The sequence below is a fragment of the Sciurus vulgaris genome (assembly GCF_902686455.1).
Source record: "Sciurus vulgaris genome assembly, chromosome: 1".
Taxonomy (NCBI): domain Eukaryota; kingdom Metazoa; phylum Chordata; class Mammalia; order Rodentia; family Sciuridae; genus Sciurus; species Sciurus vulgaris.
Window position 1 is genome coordinate 53,159,296 of NC_136461.1, and position 20,863 is coordinate 53,180,158.

At 39.1% G+C, this 20,863-nt stretch overlaps 1 protein-coding gene across 1 annotated transcript in view; it reads left to right on the forward strand.

Annotated features, from left to right (window-relative positions):
• CACHD1 (cache domain containing 1) overlaps positions 1–20,863 on the forward strand; it is a 211,225-nt gene that overhangs the window by 160,324 nt on the left and 30,038 nt on the right. Inside the window, 6 exon segments of the mRNA XM_079136579.1 lie at positions 2,610–2,759; positions 6,387–6,620; positions 10,868–11,017; positions 11,640–11,763; positions 12,570–12,687; positions 16,856–17,024. Of these exon segments, the coding sequence (XP_078992705.1) occupies positions 2,610–2,759; positions 6,387–6,620; positions 10,868–11,017; positions 11,640–11,763; positions 12,570–12,687; positions 16,856–17,024 (945 nt within the window).

Sequence of the window (20,863 nt, forward strand, 5' to 3'; positions counted from 1 at the left end):
TTAAGGGTAACTGTATTTGTTGTGTAATGAGTTACCTCAATACTCATGGCTTGAAACTATAAATATGTATTGTCTCATAGTTTCTAAATGTCAGGAATCTGGGCACAGCATAGTTGGGTGCCTCTGATTTGAGGTGTCTCAGAAGGTTTCAGTCAAACTGTTGTCACCTCAGAGTTCAACGGGAGGAGGATCTGCTTCCAAAGTTACATTGTTATTTGGAGGGTTTTGAGTTCTGAGGGCCTCATTGCTTGTTTCTCCATAGGACAATTCTCAACACACCAGCTGGCTTCCCTCAGAGTGAGAAAATTCCCACAGCGGGAGCTGCGGTCTTTTTATAACCTAACCTGTCTTGACATCCTATTACTGCTGATGCATTCTGCTCACCACAAGCAAGTTACTAAATTTAGTCTATACTCAGAAGGGGGCAACCACCCAAGGACATGGCTATGAGAGGTGGGCCTATTGATGGACCAACTTGGAGGTTGTCTGCCACCATTACTATAAAACAAAGCAATTCTAAGAAATTACATTGATAGGAACCCAAATAAATAAGTATATAACATACAAATATTTAGTTCCCACTAAAAGGATAAGTATCTATGCAGGATGTCCTAAAATATCACAAAGAACCTAAGATTAGAAAGAAATATAAAAATCAAGTTTTTACTTCCCTGCTTTTATAACAGTGATTGTTCAGTCTCCACCTGTGCTTCTGTGGTGGTAAGAAGTTTATCACCTTCATCTTTGAGTCATCTAGCTGATGCAAGTACTTCTTACTTAACCAGAACCACTTCTCAGTTACTCCATCCGTTAGTCCATTTGGAGAGTAATTTTAATCTTACATCACAGGAGCTTCTTCAGATTAACAGAAGGGGTGTGTGTGTGGTGGTGGTGTAGTAGCAATTTCTTCCTCTCTTATCTTCTTGTGCTACCACCCTTTTGCTTATACTTTTTTAAAAAAAATTTTACTTGTTTTAAAATGCACTTTGATATATCATGTATAATGGAGTACGATTTCTCATTCTTCTGGTTGTACATGATGCAGAATACAATTGGTCATATAGTTATATATGTACATTGGGTAATAATGTCTGATTCACTCTACTATCCTTCCTACTCCTGCACACCCTCCCCTCCCTTTACTCCCCTCTTTCTAGTTCAAAATACCTAGCCCCACCCCCCTTATTGTGAATTAGCATCCACATATCAGTAAAAACATTTGGCCTTTGGTTTTTTGTAACTGGCTTATTCCATTTAAGCATGACAGTCTCCAGTTCCATCCATTTACTGGCAAATGCCATAATTTCATTCTTTAAGGCTGAGTAATCATATATACATAGATACACACATATACACACACCACTTTTTTTTTATCCATTTAACTCTTGAAGGGCAGCTATGTTGGTTTCATAGTTTAGCTATTGTGAATTGAGCTTCTATAAACAGTGATATGGCTGAATCATTGTAGTATACTGATCTTTGGGTATAAACCAAGGAGTGGGATAGCTGGGTCAAACGGTGGGTCCATTCCAAGTTTTCTGAGGAATCTCCACACTGCTTTCCAGAGTGGTTCCACCAATTTGCACTCCCACCAGTAATGTATGAGTGTACCTTTCCCCCCACATCCTCGCCAACACTTACTATTGTTTGTATTCTTGATAATTACCATTCTGACTGGGGTGAGATGAAATCTTAGATTAACCAACTAGTTCTCAGCCACCCTATGAAGTCGTGGTGCCATTACCCCTTAGATAAGGAAATGTCTGATAGAGATATTCAGACATTTGTCAAATGACCCCAGCATAGCACTTAAGCAGTGGAGCTGGATTCTGAGCATGTGGCTCCTGTGTCTATGCTTTTACTGTTCCACTGCATCACGATGAGTTTTCAAAATAAACTCGTACCTGGGGCAAATAACCTTGTATCCCTAAAAAACCTCTGGAAGAACCTCATCTTAAAGCCTAATCCCTAAAAAGTGTGGTTCATGGTGATGATCCTTTTTTTTTTTTTAATTAAAAATCATAAATTTACATAGAGCAATGTTGCTTGATTCATTCTGTTATTTTTTCCCCTTCCCCCCACCCCTCCCACCCCTCTGTTCCCTCTACACAGTCCTTCCTTCCTCCATTCTTACCATCCTCCTTATCCCTAACCCTAAACCTAACCCTAACCCTAATGCTAACCCCTCCTACCCCCCATTATATGTCCTCATCCGCTTATCAGTGCATGGTGATGATCCTTTATCACTGAGAAAAGAATAAATCATGTTTGGAATCCTCTGTTTCAGAAAGCAGGAGAGTTCTCCACCTGGGCTGGCTTAAATTACCATAGCCAAGGGTGTGTAAAGGAAATCACCTCCTTTTATTTGATAAATGTATCAGGAGCATCTTTGTGTGATGCTGGATACATGAGGCTGCACTGTCCAGAGAGGACAAGATGGAAGAGAGGTGGGGGTGAGGAGATGAAAGCCACCCACCCCTCAGGAAGTAGTGGGAACCGGGGCCTGCAGGTTCTCGGGATGGGGAAGTCCAGGAGAAACGAGAAGGAAGCTGCACAGCTGCCTCCAGCCAGAGCCCAAACGTGACAGCAGTTTGTATGTTTTTGTTTAGATACGGACTTGGTCGTCATTTACCTGTCAGCTGGCATTACATCAAAGGATTCTTCCGAAGAAGATAAAAAGGCAACCCTTCGTGTCATCAATGAAGAAAATAGCTTTCTGAACAACTCCGTAATGATTCTCACCTATGCCCTCATGAACGGTAGGCAGTGATTCGAGATTTTTCTTTCAGATGAAAGTTCCTCTAAGTGAATGCTTTTTTTTTTTTTTTTTTTTTGAAAAAGGAGAGAGAATCACGACTGTGCTTTGATGAAGGCTATCAGAGGAGGCCCAGCAGCTCTCCTCTACCTAATGCTGGTGTTCTGGGCAGCTCGGGGTGCCCCTTTCCCTTCATCTCTTTGTCCGGCCGACTGCTCATTCCTAAACCAACACTCTCCTGGTCTTCAGAGGATTTTGTCCAGCTCCCTTTCTTCACTTCTCCTTCAAAGTCTAGGTTATCCAAGGTTTTGATGCTATGTGGAGGTCATTAACTTATCTCATTGGTTTCGACTGTGGGAAGCCAAAGCACTGGCCTAGATTCTGCCGTGTCACCGAGGCTGTGAATAGCACCTTTTCCTGTGGAATCTCCTCCTGAAGCCTCTTTGGCCTCTTTCTCACCTCAGCATCCGTGGCTGTCACATGGAGATAAGAGCAACCTACTTTGTGGGGCTGTATTAGCCGTGGTGTAGGGCAAACACTTGGGACAGTACCTGGCACTTCTTGGTACTCATTAAAATGATTGTGTTACCGTAAATGACAGTATTTCAAAAGAACTTAGTAGATGGACAAATTTGAGGAAATATTTCATGTTCTCCCTCTGCTATCCAGCTGTCCCCAGGCCACGTACTACTCGATTTCCTGCCTCTGCACCACGACCTGTCCCTATCTGCCCATTCATAGGTCATTTTTCTTTCACGGCACCTTTCCTCTCAGGTCCTTGTCCTTGGTGCCCATAGTAGCCATCTTCTCTCGAGGCCACATCTTGATCATTCAGTCTTTCCCATATTCTTCCCTGGGAGGTTCTGCTTTAGAGAACCATGGTTCTCAATTTTAATATGTTAAGGATTCTCTGGGCAATGCCTTAAGAGTGTAAATTCTCCATCCCTGCCCCCAGATTCTTATTCAGAGCCTCTTAAGGAAAGGCCTAGGGATCTGTTTCCACCAGAATGATTTTTCTCCTGGTGTTTTATGGCCGTGCCTGAGGGAACACTCTGTCCAGCTTCAATATCTGTAGGATCATTGTAATAAAAAATAAACCTAATGTGATATGTGTTCAAAGTTGTTAACATAGAACCTGGTAAATAAGAAGCCAGCTGAAGGAGTGAATGGAGGCGGATGTGGTTTCCTGTCTGACAGCACAGCTAGAGGTGGACGACATCACTGCTCTCCAGGGTCAACTCCCTGTTCAGCATGGTTTCCCCAAGTGCTGTTCTTCCTACTCATGAGCATGTCCCCCACTGTGATGAGTGAGGTGCTCACACAGTGTCCCCTTCCCTGTCCCTCCACTTTCCCCAAGTATGTGAGCTTTGCAGGCATGAACTGTGTCTCTTTTTTTCCTCTGTATTCTGAGAACTTGGCACAGGACTAAGCACAGTTGAGTAGATGCAGGTCCCTCTTTTTGCCTGGACACATAACCCTCAGTGTCATCTCTGGGTACCTGTTGCTCCTGTACTTCTGTGGTGCCCCTGATGGTTCCATACTTTCAAACCTCCATTTACTTCCATCCACCCCATCCTCATCTCCTCTCCTTCTCCTTTTCATTACGTCAAACACATACCCACCAGTTGTCTCCCTTTCTTCCCTCTTTCTCAGCATGCCATTTCTGAGGGTTGTTCACTAGGGTGGGCATATTCCCTTACTAGATCAGGTGTGGTTCAGATAGGCAAGCGGAACCACTCTGAGAATTTTGGAATAAAAGTTATTATTGGAATTAGATGTACATAAATATAGGAGAAACTGGAAAAGTAAAGGTCCAGAAAGGGAAACTGAGTTTTGGTGAGTATACTCACCAAATCAGAGCTTGCAGGAAAGTCTAATATTAGGAACTCTGAGGACCACTTAGGAGACCTGGTATAGAAGCTTCTGGAAAGTCATTGGCTTTTCGTGGCTGCTGGTCCTTGTGTGTTCTCAGTGAAATATCCTGAACATGTAGCGTTGTTGAGCAAGCCAACAGAAGAATAGGACAAACTGGAACATTCTACTCCCTCTGTTCACCTCCCTAAACTCAAAACACTGGCTTCTGGTGTTGTTAACTAGGAAGCATGTAGTATAGAGAACCTAGGGAATGTAGTTTCTAGCACGAACATGTTAGCAGCATACTTTCCAGTCTGCCACCCTATAGACACTACCTGCTACCACCCCTAAATTTCATGAAATACATAACACCTGATAACCTTCCACCCCACACTGCGCTGCTTTGCCTAGATATTCTTGTCAGTTTTTACATTTTGAGTGAGCCAAACAAGACATGCAAACAAAGGAAAAGTATTTACTGCCTGATTTGTCTCCTTTCATCACTTCACCTCCACAGGCTTCTCGAGGGTGTAAGGTCAGGCAGAGGTCAGTCACGGCTTTTGTGTTGTCATTTACTCTGGAGCATACCCCTGGCCTCTCAATCTCAATTCATACCAAGCAAAGGAAACAATGAGCTGATTCTGACTTAATATGTCCCAGGTATTTTTTTCTTTCCTTTAGCATGGTATGAGTGGGGTAAAATTCAGGTTTATCTAAATACCATTTTTACCAAAAAAAAAAAAAAAAAAAAAAAAAAAACATAGCCATTAGATTCTGCCACTGCTTGAGGAATAGACTTCTAATGATAGAAGAGTATATATTACCTATGTAGAAATGATGAAGACGCATATGGTAGGTAAACCATGGAAGCTTCAGATTCTTTTTAATGACTGAATGATTCATGGTTTGCTATTAAAATCTTCAAGAATATGAGGCAAAACCTTTTCAAAATGCAATGGTAGGGTCTCAGTTGTGACAGAGATCATGTGAATTTGTTGACAATGGCACCCATATGCGATCAGTTACTAATCCTTTTGACTGTGTTCCAACAATAGCAAACTAAAAAACATGGTTTATTAAATTTATTTTTCTGCTATAGATTACAGATGTTGTAGAACAATACATCCCAGTATGCCTAAATCTTTTTACAAAGTTTTCAAAACCCTCTAAATATAAAAAGTATACATTAAATAAATCAAATTCAGTATTATCCTAACAATATCAAGCATGAAAACATTTGTAATTAAAATGAGCTTAAGGAAACAGGGTTTGGAGGCATCACTAAATGCAATCCATAATTCTTTCATTTAGTTTCATGAGATTTTGGCAAGTGGTTTTATGGGCAAAGTAAGGAATGAAATGGTAAACTTCTTTAAAACTCTTACAATTTCATCTCCTACTTTAAATTAAATACAGACTTGTTAACCATTACTTTTGCTTTCATATAGTAAATGCAGCAAAGGAATCGAAATCTTATAATTAAGCTTTTTGGGGAGAACACATCCTTGTTGAAGAGGGTTCCTTTATTTACTCACATGTTTTTCATCACTGCTTTTTGAAGAATCCCTTTGCCCTCTTGACTACTTAAGGGAAGACTATGTCTCAGACCTTTTTCCACAGCAGGAACTGATATTTGTTTCCTGAGTCCATATTGTGTCTGAAAAGACCCCTTGGACTTTGCAAGACCTTATCCATGTCCATATTGGGTCTGAGCGTTAAGAGCTATGTGGATATAACCCTTTTGCTTTCCATGGTCTTACCTTGCCTTTGATTTCAGATGGGGTGACTGGGTTGAAAGAGCTGGCTTTTCTGAGGGATCTGGCTGAACAGAACTCCGGGAAGTACGGTGTGCCGGACCGAACTGCCCTGCCTGTGATCAAGGGCAGCATGATGGTGCTGAACCAGCTGAGCAATCTGGAGACCACAGTTGGCAGGTTCTACACAAACCTTCCCAACCGGATGATTGATGAAGCCGTCTTTAGCCTCCCCTTCTCTGATGAGATGGGAGATGGTGAGTTTGGAGAAAACTTCCCAAGAGGAAGGGGGAAAGAAATGAACAGGAAGAAGTGGACACCTCTGCCTGTGGATCCCAGGCTTGTGTAGCCCCTGCTATCTACTCTGTGACACTGCGTTTGAGATCAGAAATTCCCAGCCCTTTTCTTCCTTATTGCCCAAGCCTCAGTAGATATAATGACATGTTTTTTGATGAGACTTTGTGAGGATTCTCCAATATTCAAATTTAGTCATTTGGAACCAAGGGATAGCTTTGCTTCAAAAGTAAATAAAGCCTTAGAAGTCCTTAAAATTTAGCTTTAAAAGCCAAGGCATCATGGTGTAGTCAAACAAATAGAGGTTTGGCAACAGATGGGCTCCCAAATTCTATTCTTCCAGTTAAATAGTTGTCCTTGGTGACTTATTTAATCTCATTAATTCTCTATTTGGTCACCTATCAAAAGGGGTAATCTTTTTAGTTTTTAGGATTAATTAAGTTCATTATTGATGATAATTAACTAGCAATAATTGGTATGCCATCCAATTGTAATAACCACTTTCATTAATTTCTTAATATACTATTTTACCTTTGTTGTTTTCATTAACATCATCATCATTGTCATCCTAATGCCTATAATATGATGTTGGGTAAAGTGTTCAACCTTCACATGATTCAATTTCCTGATCTAAAAAAAGGCAATTATGAAAATTAAATGGAATATTATATGTCCAGTATCAATGAAAATGCCTATCCAATGGTATATTCTCAGGGAAATGCAGTCTGTTTCTTTTCCTCCTCATGTTCACATGCATCCTTTTCCCTATATCCTTGACAGCAAAGATTGAACAAGCAACTTATTACTGACCAGACAGCATCATGAGTCGAGATCTTATTTTAATGCATAGTTAACTAGGAACTCTCACAAATACAGATATTCAAAGGAAACTCAAATAAAAAGCAAAAAGTCTAACCACACACCGTGGCACATGCCTGTAATCCCAGCAGCTCGGAAGGCTAAGACAGGAGGATCACAAGTTCAAGGACAGCTTCAGCAACTCAGGGAGACCCTAAGCAACTTAATGACACCCTGTCTCAAAGTAGAAACTGAAAGGGTTGGCATTAAGGCTCAGTGGTTAAGCACCTAAGAGTTCAATCCCTAGTCCCCCCAAAATAGATAGATAAATAAATTAATAAAAGAGAACAAGCCTACAGAGAATGTGTTTTCTAGAAACAGGTAAACATGTTCTTTCTATAAAGAAGAAATATGGTGTCAGGTGTCGGGGTGCACACCCATAATCCCAGCAACCCGGGAGGCGGAGGAGGAAGATCACAAGTTCAAAGCCAGCCTCAGCGACTTACTGAGACCTTGTCTCAAAATAAAAAATAAAAAGGACTGGAGATGTAGCTCAGTGGTTAAGTGCACCTGGGTCCAATCTCTGGTACCAAAAACAAAAATAAAAAAGGAGAAGAAGAAATATGGCAACTGCTATCACACCTTAATTTTTCTATCCTTCCTCTTTCTGGAAGGGTCCAAAGATGTGTTTAGGATAAAAACTCCTATCTTAGATAAGGTTATTTCCTTTTATAACAAAAACACTTCCCTGAATGCAAGTGACTTTTGCATTAGGCCATGTTACTAGGTGGCAGCCACTTGGTGTGCCGGGCAGTGGTGGATGAGACACTCAGCTCATCCTCACCAAGATTACATCTGATAAGAGAAGGACAGATCAAGAAATCCAGTTAATACTGTGTGAACAGAACAAAGACAGATGTAGAAACACAGTCCCATAAAAACTCAGGATTAAACAGCTGAATTCTACTACCAATTAGTGGTGTCAGGAAGGGTGGGACCCTTCTTAAAATTTAACTCTCCAGCCCAGAAAGCTACCCTGAATGCTTTAAACCAAATCATGTGTCAACCTTTGGTCACCTGTTGGCTGCTGTTATCCAGATTTTAGTCTTCAAGTCCTGTTTTATGAGTCCTGTACAGTGGGTTTCAGTCATTGGTTTATAGATCTGTTGAGTTCCCCACAAAGTGTGTCTTTTCATTTTGTGTTTTCAGTCCCTAGAATTATTGGGTGACACATCCTCTAAGTCCATGACATGAGGACTTCAGTCTAGGGAAACCCATGTTTACATGGCTCTAATTCAAAACCACTGTGGATTAAAATGTCAGTTACTGAACATGTATTTCTTTTAAAAAGCAAATCTCTGTGCTTTAGGTTAACATAAGAGTGTTGCAGGATTTTTGTCAGTGTGGCAAGAGCTTAGCATACTTTATTTGCCACAAAGGGATCAAGAGTCTTCTGTCCAAGTTGATAATTGAAAAGTGAGATTGTGTTTCTTTTTAATACTTTGTTCTAAACAAATCCGGAGGAGAATAGAAATTTGAAATGAGCATTCATCTTAGTCACAGGGTATTTCTGTTCTACTTTACTAATCTACGAAAATAGCTTTAATCTTAGACAAAAGTACTGGAAAATGTGGCTTGCATTTTAGGACCTCTCTTTCCATGCTGGCGTTCACTGTGCTGTTCCTGCCACTTATAACCCATTCGTCCTGGAGACCTGAGCAAAAATTTCTGCAAAATGCATTCTTGAAATCTTCTTAAATACCTGTTATTTTCAAGTGTTTGAGAACAGGGCTGGGGATGTCGCTCAGTGGAAGAGCACTTTTCTAGCATGTGCAAGATCCTGGGTTTCCTTTCCCAGCACTGCTCAGTGAAGGATTTTTAACTTAGAAGAAACAGTGCATGACTTTTCACACGCTTCCCCTTGCTAGGTGAGGCATTTAGTTAATCTTTGGAACCACATCAACTCAACAATCTCAAGTGGACATCATAGGCAACTCTGTGAGGAGTCCCATTCTTTGTAGTCTTCATGAGTGTCCAAATCCCTTTCCCAAGTGTCTAGAAGAAAGATAAATGATATGCCACTAAGGCGTGCAGGCACTCCCAAGTGCAGAAAAACACAAGGTCAAGTGGAGATAAACAACCCTCCTTTGTCTTTTTAGAGTTTTGTTTAGAGCCATAGGACTATAGCATTGTTAGGGATCATAGAGATTGTTTCATGTTAGCTTCACATCTGGTACATGAGACATTTATTCATCAAGGTGGCACAACTTTCCCAGCCCAGTAATGGAGCCAGACTGAGAGCCCAGATGCTCCAGTTGGGCCTTTGTCCACCATTCACACTTTACTTCTATGCATCTCTTCCTGTGGGCTTTTCTATTTCCTTGATTAGCTGTAAATAGCTTCTTGTTTTTATATGGCTTGTGAACTAAATATGGTTTGTATAGTTTGAAAGGGTTGTGTTTTGTGTGTGTGTGTGTGTGTGTGTGTGTGTGTTTTAAAGAAGAAGTATAAAAGAACGTGTACCAGAGACTATATGGCTGACAAAGCCTGAAACGTTCACTGTCTGTCCCTTTACATACAAATGTAGGAACTTGCAGCCTAAGTGACTGGAAGTACATTCTTTTAGAAGCTAAATTTCTCCTTCAACTGCTCAGAGTTCTGTATGGGCAGATTCTATTCCTTTCTAAGGTTTTTATCTTTGATATTGTGGATCAAATCCAGAGACAGGCATTCTATCACAGCTAGGTTCCTACATCCCCAGCTTCCCCATCCACCATCTTTACTTTTTTATTTTTTTGAGACAGGGTCTGGTAAATTGCTGAGACTGGCCTTGAACTTGCATTCTTCCTGCCTCCTCCTCCCAAGTAGCTAGGATTATAGGCATGTACCATCTTAGTACCTTAATACCTTTTAAGAATTCCTTTAACCACAATCTCTTTTGATCTAGCATCCCCCAGAAATTAGTAAAGCTGTTGCCACTATGTCCTTACAACAGAAGTGTATCAGACTCAGGGGAGTTATGTCCAGTGTCACATGGACAATACAGAAGGGATACAGCTGGACTGAACTCGGATTTTTAGCTTCCTTGTTCACTGACTTTCAAGTTCAGCTGAATTTCCACATTCCAGGTAGAAACAATGGCGTATGTCCTGCTGATGGTTTGCACTGATCAACAATGTCATGACTTAGATAAAAAAGTAGTGGGAAACATACAAATTGCCTCCATTTAAATTAACCACAGTATCTGAACTGCCACAGGACCCTCTTTCCCTCTCACTCTCTCTTTTTTTACTGTCTGCCAAGAAGAATTGAGATGACTGATATTAGCCTCCATGATTCACTGGATCACATCTCCAGCCTTTGTCCAGAGCCTTCTCTGCTACCCTTTGGATTTTTTGTGTCTAACCCACAGGTTTGATAATGACTGTGAGTAAACCATGTTATTTTGGAAACCTCCTTCTGGGAATTGTAGGCGTGGATGTGAATCTGGCTTACATTCTTGAGGATGTGACATACTACCAAGACTCTCTGGCTTCCTATACTTTTCTCATAGATGACAAAGGTAATTTGCTAAAATTTAATCATAGGAAGGAATGGTTTCTTTAGCAACCTAAAGAAAATAATCTGTAGGTATTCTGGTACTAATTAGGATAAAGATGGTATTGAGAGAAAAGTGGTAACTAGGACTGCCTATTTGTAGCGGAACACACCAAGAGGCAGAGTGAATCTACAAATTGTACATCTATTTCTATGTTCTGTTGAGGTGTAACAGTATTTTACAACATCAGGAAGTGGAATATGAGGATTGACTCACACATAGAATGTGATTCTTTAGATCGTTTTCACTTGTATTGTTATCTTTAGATTTACCGGCATTTAGGTTTATGTGGTAGATTAGAATATTTAATAAAATGAAAACCAAATAATTCATACAGCAATAATGTTCTCAATTAGAGAAATGTTCCATGGTTCACAATCTCTTTTTATGTTTTAAGAGTTTTATGCCAGCATACATAAAACAGGTTCAGTTTTTATTGGACTGATGATTTACAGACTGAGAAGTTGAGTCGTGGGCAACCATCCCAGAGTAGCCCACATCTAAAATCAGTGATCAGCACTATGATTCCAACCAGAAACTTCCTACAGCATGTTCTAATGATGTGCATTCTGTTTTCTGATTTCAGGGTACACACTTATGCATCCGTCTCTCACTAGGCCATATTTACTATCAGAACCCCCCCTTCATACTGACATCATACATTATGAAAATATCCCCAAATTTGAGTTGGTTCGGCAAAATATCCTAAGGTAAGAAAAAGGTGAGGGCGGCAGTATTTCTTTTTTCAGAAAAATGGGACCCATCCAGGTCAAGTGAGATTGTTTAGACAAGTACATAAGATAAGTACATAAATCATTTTATTGTTATCAAAAGTATTTTGAGTAATTTTTCCATAAGAATAGTAGCCAAGATTTTGTCCACTGCATATAACAGAGTAATGGTCTTTTAGGTAACTATTATGTGGGGGTAATATCTTGTAAATAAAATTCTCTGTTCATGTTGACGTTTATAATCGTAAAACGAGTATATATTATCTCATTTAAAAAATATTTCAGTTATACCTAACTAGAAAATAGAGCAAAATAAAAGGTTAACTTGAAGATTAGCTCTACTCTGCATTTGCCAAAAAATAGCTTGGCAAAGTAATGTCATTCCAAGGTGATAGTACAGTCTTATACAACATTTTTCCCTTAAAATAAAAACAGATTGGATGTTTTTCCAACTGTATACATATTTTGGCAGATGGTAACCTATAGAAAAATGGGTCTTTGTGTTCATTGGTTGAAAATTAATGACTGAGTGATTTGAGACAGGTTAGCCTCTGGAAAGAATTAGAATTGGGGGCAGGGGTAGAGAGTAAGGAATGTTTTAATGCAGAGTTGACATAATGCTTTTACAGAATTGAAAGTCTCACATTATGTCTTTCAAAAGTGATGAGCTTCATTGCTATTCAGAATCAGGAGGTGGTCATTGACTCACAGCTTCTTCCTTGCCTTTAATTAAGTGCTTAATTTTATCTTTTGCCTCAAGTATTTAATTCTGTTTGGCAACACAGCCTCCCTCTGGGCAGCCAGATTATCGCAGTCCCTGTGAACTCATCCCTGTCTTGGCACATAAACAAGCTGAGAGAGACCGGGAAGGAGGCCTACAATGTTAGCTACGCCTGGAAGATGGTGAGTGGTGGAAAGCCACTTTTGCTTGAAAGGCTACAGGATATAGTGCTTGTCTTCATGGGGACTCTGGGGGACTTGAGTCAGATAATCTGACTGGTATTTAAAGTCATCAGAGAAAGAAGACATTCCACAGATGTTTTTTATTTTTTCTTTTTTGTTTATAAAACTAATAATTATTCATGATGAATAAATCAAACCATATTTATATGAATATAAAGTAGAAAGTAAACTATGGCCTTTCCTCCTTTCTGCCCTTGACCTCCCATTCCCCATATGTAACCACTTAGATTAATTTCCGGAATATTTTTATGTGTGTATGTATATATATATTCATATATTTGTATATATAATGTGTGTGTATATATATGTGTGTACACGTTATAATGGCTATATAATGTCACATTATATAGATAGGCCAATTTCTTACCCCATCCCCTATTAATTTAGAGTATACTCTGTTGGTTTTCTATCGGTTAAAAACTCAGATTGTGAAAGTTAGAAGTTCTCGCCCTCTGACATTCTTCAAGGAAAATAACTTTAAATTAGAACTTGAATTAGTTCATATTTAACAAGCGAAAAAGCAGGACCTACAATGTAGTCATAACTCGTGGTACCCTTTCGACTTTCTCTTACCAGCTTCTTTCAGACACAGGGTCTCAAAGATCATAGAGAAATAGAATCAAAACAGCTTTACCCACTTTACAAACCTGTTCTCTCCTCTCCTCTCCTCCCCCTACATAGCATAACATGCTATTGTGGGCACTAATTCGTCTAACTTACCAAAAGAGTGAACTTCGATTTCATCATTAAATTTTAATGCTTAAACTTAAAGTGCAGTCATACTTGAGATTTCTTTGTGGATGGACATATCTGAGATCTAGCCTGTTGACTCCACAATGGATCCATTTTACATATCCCTTTAAAGAACTACTTATGAAACATTTAATGTAACACTAGGATCGCATAGAGTGAAGGCCTCTGCCCTTGCAGAGCATCCAACTCCGTGGTAGGTGCAGGTGATTAAAAACACCTGATGGAGTGCCCATGTCCTGGACAAGAATGACAGGAAATGGGAAGGAGGAGCCAGTACCTTAAAGTGCTGGGGATCCAACCCAGGGCCTGTGCTTGCTAGTCAAGTGTTCTCCCAGTAAGCCACATCCTCAGCCCTTTTTTGTTTTTATTTTTATTGTTTGGTCTCAAACTTGAGATCTTCCTGCCTCAGCTCCTGAGTAAGCTGGAATTACAGGTGTGTACCACCATGCCTGGTGGTAATACAAATTTGAGGAAGGTCAAAGTCTATTTTTAAATTCTCTTGGCCACCCTCATTTCAGAACTATTTATTTAGAATAATGAAACTACTCTTATCTTTATGTAAATCTTAAAGATAATTACTTAATTTTTATATCAGAAAGATGAACCAGCCACCTTTCCATTAAAATTCTTAATTGAAAAATAGACTTGTATATGAAATTGGGAAATTGTTACTTCTAGCATATTCCAACTGAAAGCAGCTCAATTACATCCTAGTGGAATAGCTGCATTAACAATTGTTGGTGTTATAAGAGAAAGAAGGAAATGTAGACATATGTGTGATCTTCTTTGTATAGTAAATAAACCAGCATTAAACATTTTGAGAAGTATTATTAGAGACTTTTTCAGTGATGCTGGTAAATTCTGACAACTCATCCTTAGACAGATGTAGTCATTGCAGTCATTTCAGGGAAAAGTTTAGCTTTCTCAGAGTACTGAAAATTTTCAAGCAGATCACTTTTAAGTGAAAAATTAGGGAGATAATGAGATTCAGATAAAAGTAGCTTGGCTCACTTACCCAGTAAATAAGGCAAATATTTTTAAGCTGTCTTCCAGTTACTTTGAGGAGGAGGAGAGGAGATACTCATCTTGTCCTAAGGAATAAAATGGATTCTTCTACAAATAGAACCACCAACAGGGTTAGCTTTTGCTGAGATAATTGACTAAAACTGCTTAGTATCCATAAATATACCAGCTACTGATGGATTATTTCCTGCATTTATTTAAATATAATTTGAGAGATATGTTAGCATGTGGTGCTAACACTGGCCCATCTTTGAGCATATGAGGAGGCCTGGTCGTGGTAAACAGAAGGAAGTGTCGACGATTGGAAGGGATGAGAATGTACTTCACATTCTGTGGGGTGGTGACTTCAAAAACATGGATCCCATGTGCCATCAAGTGGACAGAATCACTTCCCAGTCATGAGGGAGCCCTTACCCTTCTGCACACATACAGAGTTCCTCAGCTCTTTTTCAGCTAAGAAACATGACCGAAAGACCTATATTAAAATGTGCTTTCCTAAGGACTATTTTTCAGTACAACTTTTAGAAGCATAGGGGTACACTTTTAAGTTTTTCTATGTAGAGAATTATGAAATCATAATTATAACATTATATTCTAGCCATTCTGGTAAGCTTTTTTGTCTTTTGGTTCATTGGAACATAAAACACAGGAAAACTCAAATGATGACTATGTAAGATTGAGAGGAAATAGTAAATGACACTTCACAATGCCCTGGCACTTTCTAATTTGAGGGATGAAGGAAGAGGATTAAATTTGCTAATCTAATTGAATACCTTTGCCAGCAGTACTTTAAAGCAATTTAAAGCAAGATGCAAATTGCTTCTGTGTTTAAAGATTCTGGAACCATTCTCATAAACAAACCCTCAATTACACTTAACTCTAACCTGCCTAGTTAAAATTTTCTCCTGGATCACTAAATAAATCATTTGAGCTGCTTTATAAGGCATTGTCCCTTAGTTCTAACATAGGAGGTCCTCAACCTCTCAGGTAATTATAAGTCATCTTTTAAATAGGCTCTTTCCATCTTCTGTACAATAGACTTATACAGTAATGCGCTGCTTAATGACCCAGACACGTTCTGAAAGATGCATCTTTAGGCTATTTCATCATTGTGCCAACACTATATACTTTCACAAACCTAGATGATACAGGTCAGTTCCCCAACCTGGCCTATTGATGCAATCAAGATAAGGGGTGAAAAGATGTAGGAGACTATCACTGGTGCAGGCTGGCATATGTTTTATAGTAAACTATCTTCTTATAAGTAGAAGAAAATATATTCTTTTTAAAATTTTTTTCATAGTTTGTGGATGGACAGAAGGCCTTTATTTTATTTGGTTTTTTTTCTATGCAGTGCTAAGGATCGAACCCAGTGTCTCATACATGCTAAGCAAGTGCTCTGCCACTGAGCTACGGTTGCAGCCTCAAATATATTTTTAATAATAATAAAAATATACTATAGCAAATACCTAAATTAATGGTGTAATTGTTTATTATCATTATCAAGTAATATGAAATGTATAGAATTTTAGGCATTAGAAATTGTTTAGTTCCACTACAATTTTGTGGGATGACCATTGTGTTTGTGGTCAGTGTTGGTTAACTTTTGACTCTTTGTTGGACATTTTCCTCATTACATTTGGTTCAAACACACCTTCTAGGAGCAGAGTGCATCTGGGAGTACTAGTGTTTTCACACTTGAACTTAGTACATTAAGCTAAGCCTGCCATGGTCTGAGATATCGAGTCAGGCAGGCTGTGTAGGGTGTCGTGGGATCTGTGCTTCCCATGAGTTTAAGTGGCAATGTTGGCCATCTCCAGTCTGGAAAGTACAGAGCGTCAGCTGGAAATAGAGTAAATGAACTGGATACTATATTGACTGCTACTTGATCCTTTTTCTTAAAGTGAGGATTCACAATTAGCCTGAAAACCAGTCTGTTCTCAGAATACTTACTGTTTTTTAGTACATTTCCACCCAAGTAAAAGCGAATGTCGTATTATTATGCCCTGCTGTATCATGTGTCCATTAACCTACGCAAGCAAAACAGGGTTAGCCGGGGTCACGGTTTCCAAAGGACTTCTTTGTTATCCTTCCATTAACACCATGATATCCTGTCACATACGTTAAGATCCCTCAACAGGAAAGGAAAACAGAAATACCTTCTGTTACCTAAAGATAGCCTGTCTTGATATCTTTATTCCTTCATCAAGTGTTTAATGCACATCTTCCAAGTGAGGATAGACAGCAAAGAGCAGAAGGTAATGTACGCAATGTCCATGTCTCCGGGAAACCTTCATTTTCTGTTTTAGAAATTCTTTACTAATTTTTATAGGTACAAGACACTTCCTTTATTCTGTGTATTGTGGTGGTTCAACCAGAAATACCTGTCAAGCAACTGAAGAACCTCAACACTGTCCCCAGCAGCAAGCTGCTGTACCACCGGCTCGATCTGCTGGGCCAGCCTAGTGCTTGCCTTCACTTCAAGCAACTAGCAACTCTAGGTAATGCCCTTGCTTCTCTGCCTCCTGCCTGATCCTGCTCATAGCAGCTCACCATAACTATCAGTTTGACTCTCACTGCTTCCCCTTCCCTCCTCCCCAAATATTGAATACCTGCAGTGCCAGATGGTCTGGGGATGGCAGTGTGAAGAAGATCGGAAGCCTTGCCTTGGGTCAGGTTGCCCAGCAGACACTAAGACAGGATTTTTATGTGAGTAATTTATACAGGATGAGCTGTCAGCAGAAACCAGTGAGGAAGTGAGGGAACAGAACAGGGAAAGACAGATTTGATATCAGCTGAAGTCCCAACCTCCCCTGATAGGCTAGATGACTCTGGAGTGCACACTGTACCTCAGGGCTCGCGCAGACTCTGGGCAGGGAGGCCCACCTGCACATTTTTAGCTTTCTCATGTGCTGAGCAAAAAGATTTCATTAGTCCAAAGGCAGTCAGTTCATAATGTGAGGCACAGGTACAACCCAGTACAGGTATAGGGAGATGGTGGAGGGGTTGGGGGAGCAGTAAGAGGGATCCAGAGGAATCATGCTGACGTGTCTCCCACAGCCCCCTATCTGCAGAAGAATTGAGGAAGCAAAAGGAAAGCAAAAGGAAATTTACATTGATAATATACCAGGGTTTTACACTCATCACCTGAGCTGGCGTGGGATAGAGGAAGACATTGGGATTACCACAGATAAATGATTTTCCCATAAACACAAAAAGTAGCAAAGCTGAGATGTTTTATCTGTTTTTTTCCCTGATATTTTTGTTGTGTAATCCTATTCTTCCCTAATATTTTTCTTTACTCTGAAGTCTGCTTTGTCTGAAATTAGTATAGCAACTCTACTTTCTTTTGGTTAGTATTAGTATAATTTATTCTTCTTTATGCATCTGTTTCTCTATATGTGTCTTTATATCCATCTTTTGTTTTTAAAAAACCCTTCTTGATGTTTTTTAAAATTTATTTTTATCTGGTATATAAAAACATAAAAGTTGTTCATATTAATAGGCTACCATTCAATGTTTCGTACATTTATATATATTTTATTGTGTTTAAATCACATTAACATCCTACCTCCTCAAATATCTATCATTTCTTTTTGGCTTAAACTATCAAAATACTTCTAGCTTTTCAAAAAGCACAGTATATTATTATTAAGTATTCATTAGTACCCTACTGTATAATAGTACACCATAATCTCTTGTTTTTATGTTATTGTGACTTAGTACCCATTCAATGATCAGTCTTTTCCCCTCCTCCCTCCCTATCCCGTATACTGTCCCCATCCTCTGCTCTCAACTTCTACAGAATCAATGTTTTGAGATTCCACATGAATGAGATCATGTCATACCTGTCTTTCTGTGTCTGGCTTATTTCACTTAATATAATGATCTCCAGTTCCATCTTTATTGTCACACATGACAGGATTTTATTCCTTTTATAGCTACTCAGTATTTTTTGGTGTAGATGGACCTCATTCTCTTGATAGACATTTAAGTTGTTGCCTATCTTGGCTCTTGTGAATACTGCTGTAATTAACATGGGAATTCAGATGTCTCCTTAACAGACTGATTTCATTCCATTTAGATACATACCCAGGAGTATATGGTAGTTCTACTTTTAATTTTGCAGGAGACCTCCATTGTGTTTTCATAATGGTTGGACTAATTGACATTACCACCAGCAGTGGGCAAGAGTTCCCCATTTTTCATGTCCTCGTTAGTACTTGCTGTCTTTTGTCTTTTTGATGATAGCCATTCTTACTGGAGTAAGGTGATACATCACTGTGGTTTTGACCTGCATTTCCTGTTGACTAGTGATGTCAAGCACATCTTTATCTTCCTGTTAGCCATGCTGAGATTTGCCTCATGTACCTCTAGTCTGCCATCCGGCCATGTGCCAGCACGTTTGAGGCATTCGTGTCAGTAGAACATGGGATACTCATAGGACAATAAATAGGTACTTTCTTTTTCCCTGTTGAAAATACTTAGGATTCAAAAGAGTTAAAAACTAAGAATCATAACACAACTGGCAGACTGAGTAGAGAGGCATAGGTTGGAAGAGGACTGAGGATAGCCCTCTCCACTCCAGATTCCAAATTAGAGCACTCCTGTTTGGGTTCCTCCTTTAAATTCCATTTTAGAAAATTCTTTCTGAACATGAGATCAGAAAAGCAGACTGGACCAAGTGATCCTCTTCTGACACAGTCCACCAATTTAGAGAGAGCTGGATATTAGTGAAAGAAGGTTGGGTTGGTTTATTTATCATAATTTGGCTTTTGAAGTTATGGTTGGGTATATAAAGGATATAATAATATTGTATATATATAAAGGATACAATAATATTGTGTGTATATATATATACATATATATATATATACACGAAGGATATAATAATATTTCATAGTTTTAAGAAATGCTTGAGGGGCTGGAGCTATAGCTCAGTGGGTAGAGTGCTTGCCTTGCAAGCACAAGGCCCTGGGTTCAAACCCCAGCACCGCAAAAAAAAAAAAAAAAAGAAATGCTTGACTGAAAAGCTAATGTGGACATGACTTTTCTATTCTGAGTCAGTAAGCTAAATTCTATTGCTGGTAAAAATGATCTGAAATTTGGGACAGTACAATGCAGCAGCTTTCTTGGTGAGAAAGGTATTTGAGCCTAGATTTTTAAAATTTCCTTTGAATAATCCCTCATAGCTACACTATCCAATTATGGTGCCCACTAGCCACATGTAGCTACTGAGCACATGAAATGGGGCTAGGCCAAATCAATGTGTATGATAAGTGCAAAGTACACTTAAGTTTTTATATTGATCACATGTTAAAATGGTAATATTTTTGATATTTTGAATTGTATACATATATCATTAAAGTTAATTTAACCTATGACTGTTTGCATTTTTTAATATGGCACTTGGAAATTTTTTAAATTACATTTATGGATTTTACTCTTTTCAATGGGATAGCACTTCCTTTTAGAGATTACCCAGAATATGTAGAGTTCATCAATTCAAACACTATACCTATCATTAACTGGCTGATCCAAGGTCACACAGGCAGACCTTAGGATCTGTTAGCAATGAAAATGAGCCAAGATAATCAAAATACAATAAAAGGGGAGGGGAAAATTGGGAAATTATAGTAAATAAGTGGTTTCCATCTTATTTCCATGATAAGGATTTTGAGGTAAGGTATCAAATATTTCAGAGCTGCCTTAAGAGGGATGATAGAAGGACATGGTCTGTTTTGGATGCACAAAAAGACAAGGAATTTTTAAAGAGTATATCATCAAAGTAGTTAAGTCGTATGTATTTATTAAGTATATATGCCTACCTCTTTGACATAAAGCTTAGTAGTCCACTATCGTGATTTTTTTTCTCTTCTTTTATGTTCCATCCATCTTACTGTATCAGGTCTTTCCTAAAGTGCCAGTCTCTGTCATCACCGTGAAGGGCCCCTCCCCAAGGCGTCTCTTCTCTCCTCTTCACTCTGGCCCTTCTGCAGACTCTCTTGTCTTAGACGCACGCGTATGCCTTAATACATCTTACGTTGTGTTTTTCTTTCATTGCAGTTTTCCTTTATTGTTGTTATCTCTGACTCTCTGACCGGATCCAAACCTTTTTGAGTTTAGGGGGCCATCCTCCCTCTTTCTGACCATCCTTGCCTGGACAGACTACAAGGGTATCTGCTCATGAATCTAAAGCATGCTGCCGGACAGCCTGCAATCTTCTGCTTTTCTTTGATTATTTATGATTAACAAAGAACCTACTAAGATGCCCTATGAAGACATCATGAGAATTAAATGAGAAATAAATGGGCAGCAACATTTTCTGAGAATGGTAACT